The 3,639-nt window shown below is 47.3% G+C and overlaps 1 protein-coding gene across 4 annotated transcripts in view; it reads right to left on the bottom strand.

Moving 5' to 3' along the window:
• The window catches only part of dennd1b (DENN/MADD domain containing 1B), a 99,390-nt gene that overhangs the window by 5,707 nt on the left and 90,044 nt on the right, over positions 1–3,639 (bottom strand). For all 4 annotated transcript variants that reach the window (XM_048251709.1, XM_048251708.1, XM_048251710.1 and 1 more), the window contains 2 exons: positions 917–990; positions 287–506 (listed from right to left, as the gene is read on the bottom strand). In XM_048251709.1, coding sequence (XP_048107666.1) covers positions 287–506; positions 917–990 — 294 coding nt within the window. The remainder of the gene's footprint in view (positions 1–286; positions 507–916; positions 991–3,639) is intronic.

Below are 3,639 nucleotides of genomic sequence, written 5' to 3'. Positions count from 1 at the left end.
CTGGAAGTCACACACAGAAAGTACATCAACATAAATAAACACACACACACACACACAAACTTCTAATAGCCCACTGAATATTATCCATCACATAAATATATTTATCCAGCCTCACATTCAACGGTACAAAGATGCCTGTGTGACCAGAAAAGGACACTTGAGTTTCTGGACACTAATAGGTAATCGGGACACTAATAGGTAATCTATTAGTATAGTGTATTACACACACCCTCAGCTCATGTTCGGGCTCCTTTGGCCTGGCGTCAGTAAAGAACGTGTTGCTCACCGTGGACTTGAAGTCCAGGTCCTCCATTGAGCGCAGGAAGTCCAGGCTCTTGGCGGCAGCAAGGCGGCCCTCCTGAATGCTGGTGCTGCTCAGCGAGTCCAGAATCTCCTCCAGGAGGGTCATCTTGCCCGAGGACGGCGCCACGTCCGCCTCCAGCTCGTACGAGTCGTCACTGTCCTCCGTGTGTGAGGGCATCTCCCCGCTGTCTTCCGACGAGATCCTGACAAACACACACATACAATTAACACAAACACACACACACACAACAAAACACCCATAAAACTAATACAAGCACCCTAGAGAAATAGTAGATATTGCGCAGATTCAGGCATGTATTTTAGTAATATTCACATAATGATGATTTCTCTCCACTTCTTTACTCAGTACATCTTCATGCTGTTATACATTTAACTAACATACACTGAACTAGTTTCCCCCATCTCAGGATGAAAAGGCCTATGTTGTTTCATGCATCAGCCACTAGAGGTCAGACAAGTACAGCTGGTCTGCCGTATTCCAAAACCAAAACCACTCACTCAGACGTGCTCATAATCTACATAACCCACTATTCCCACTCTGACCATTCCTATTGAACAGAATAGTGCTGTCGTGTGGCAGACCGACTCTTACTTGCTGGCACTGTCCTGCTCGTCCTCATCCAAGGTGTACTCTGGACAGCCGATGGCGAGCTTGCTGTCGTAATTCTGCAGCGGGGGAGAAACACACACACACACACACACACACACACACACACAGAGTGACATCAGTGATCGGTTGACAGTGTAAGGGGACAGCCAAAGACGTGAAAGAACAGCAAGTGGTTGTGAGCGAACAGCCAATGATGACACAAAGCCAAAGAAATGAGAGAAGAGCCAACCACATAGGGGAACAGCCAGTGAGGTGAGATAGCCAACGACATGAGAGCCCAGCCAATGGACTTGATTGTAAAGGTCAATAGTTTGTCAATGGCTTTGGGCCTCAGCCAGTGATGTGAGGGCACGAATGACCATGGGAACACAGACAGTGGTTGTAGGCTGGTGTGTGTGTGTGTGTGTGTGTGTGTTTCTTGGAGGGCAGACAGTTGGGCTCACTGCTGTGGTTGTTGTTGCTATGGCTATGCTGGAGGTGATTACAGAGGTGGGACTGAGGAGGTGTAGGCTAATATCAGTTTGGCACGGTCCACTCGGACGAGTTAATCCTTCGCTTTTAAAACACACCTGTGCAACACATTTAAACTGGCACATTAAAAAGAGGAGGCATTCTGAAGCATGCTCTCTTGCTGCTACACAGACACATACACACACACACACACACACACACACACACACACACACTTAATTTCTGCAATCTACACACCTCTTTCCATCTCTGGAGATTTCCCACCCTCTCTCTCCAACACACAGTTAAAATGTTTTTTTTTCTTCCTTAAATAAATAGTTCAACCGCTCTCATCATGTTTCTCTTTGTCAAAAGTGTTGACCCACATTTTGAGTTCAGTCATTTCAATGGCATCCCCACATAAATAGTTCAGTCATTACCAAGGCACTAGACCATACACAAGCACCAACGTCTGGCCTAGTAAACGCCGATTTATATGCAATCATCAAAGAGGCACAAGTAAATGAGGGGCTGGTAACTAGAGAACAGGACAGACAGGTCACACCTTAAGAGATGGACAGACAGACAGAGAGAGAGAGAGAGAGAGAGAGAGAGAGAGAGAGAGAGAGAGAGAGAGAGAAGGAAAGAAAGAAAGACAGAAAGGGAGAGAGAGAGAGAGAGAAAGAGAGAAAGACAGACAGACAGACAGACTCCTCTGCTTCTAATCTAAAACTCATCCTCTATCTGATGCCTAAACACATAGAGCGGGACTGCAGAAAGGGTTAACCAGCACCTCTCCATAAAAAAAAACAGGAACATGTACCCCTGATTAGGCGGCTCTCGCTGGTAGTTGGGAGCTGGAATGAAACCGATTACAGGGGGGACTTTAAGCCCTCAGCCCCACCCCAGCCCCTTTTACCAAAACTGTGTGTGTGTATGCACGAGAGAAAATACGGGACAGAGGGAGAGAGAGAGAAAGAAAGAGAAAGAGAGGGAGAGAGAGAGGGAAAGAGAGAGTGTGTGTGTCTTGTGTGAGAGAGGGCGAGACAGAGACAGTGTGTGTGTGTGTGTGTGTGTGTGTGTGTGAGTGAGAGAGAGAGAGAGAGGAGAAAGAGAGAGAGGAAAACAGGAAAAAGAGAAAGGACTTTTCATTAATGGATTCCTGTGTCAGGGGCCCGCCGGGCTTGAGGGTCGCTGGCCTGGGTGCACCTGGAGCCTTGACCGGGATTTGAGGGCTGGAGTGGGGTGGCAGGGTGTGTGTGTGTGTGTGTGTGTGTGTGTGTGGGGGGTAGTTAGCGCTCAGCCTTCCTCCCCCTCTGTCATGCAGTTTGCCGATCTTTAGGCCTGTTAGCTGGGAGAAAATGGAGCGAGGGCTCTTGCTGGCGCTCTGTCTGTGTGTAGGTGTTTATTAAAACAGGGTGAGCGGGGTCTCCCCCCCCCTCCTGCCCCATTTTCTTCATTACAGGGGAGAGGCAGACCTGCCTTACCCAGTCCTGCCACCACAACAAAGAGCCTCAAACTCTTTGGAAATCACCAGCATGTACACACACGCACAATATGATCTCTCTCTTTCACTTACACAAACACACACACACACACGTTTGCATACATAAATATGCTCACACACTTTACCAGGCGCGCGCACACACAGGCACAAGCACAAGCACACATAAACACACAAATCTTTCTGAGATCACAACCACAGCCGCAACAAAGACTGGCAGACCATATAAATCAACATCGCTCATAAATTTGGAAACAAAACCTTTCACCACACACACACACACACACTTTCAGGAAGACACGATACACACAGTGTCAGTTTACAACAAGAAATAGTAACAAACACGCAAAAAAACATCCAACCTCTGCCATAGCAGGATGTGAAAAAAGTGAAAAGATCAATAAAGATGACGTCTCCCAAAAGCATGAGGCACATTTTCCCACGAACACTAGTGATCATGCCGGGAAACCGTGAATTAGCAAAAGCAGGGAGAGCAAAGTAATAAGTGCATGAGAGCTAGCATGCCATTGAGACTGGGGGAAAGAGGAGAAGAGAAAGAAAGATTGATAGAGGAAAACATGTCTGAGTCATTTTACGGAATCTGGCCCAAACCGCCAGTCTGGATATGTATGAAGAATGAGAGAGAGAGAGAGAGAGAGAGAGAGAGAGAGAGAGAGAGAGAGAGAGAGAAAAGGCAGGGAAAGAGAGACGGACAAGAGTGAGTGATGGAGACAGAGTCAGGGAAAAGGGA

The sequence above is a fragment of the Alosa alosa genome, chromosome 9, assembly GCF_017589495.1.
Source record: "Alosa alosa isolate M-15738 ecotype Scorff River chromosome 9, AALO_Geno_1.1, whole genome shotgun sequence".
Lineage (NCBI taxonomy): Eukaryota > Metazoa > Chordata > Actinopteri > Clupeiformes > Clupeidae > Alosa > Alosa alosa.
Note: the sequence above shows the minus strand (reverse complement) of the source record. Positions and strands in the feature narration are given on the sequence as shown.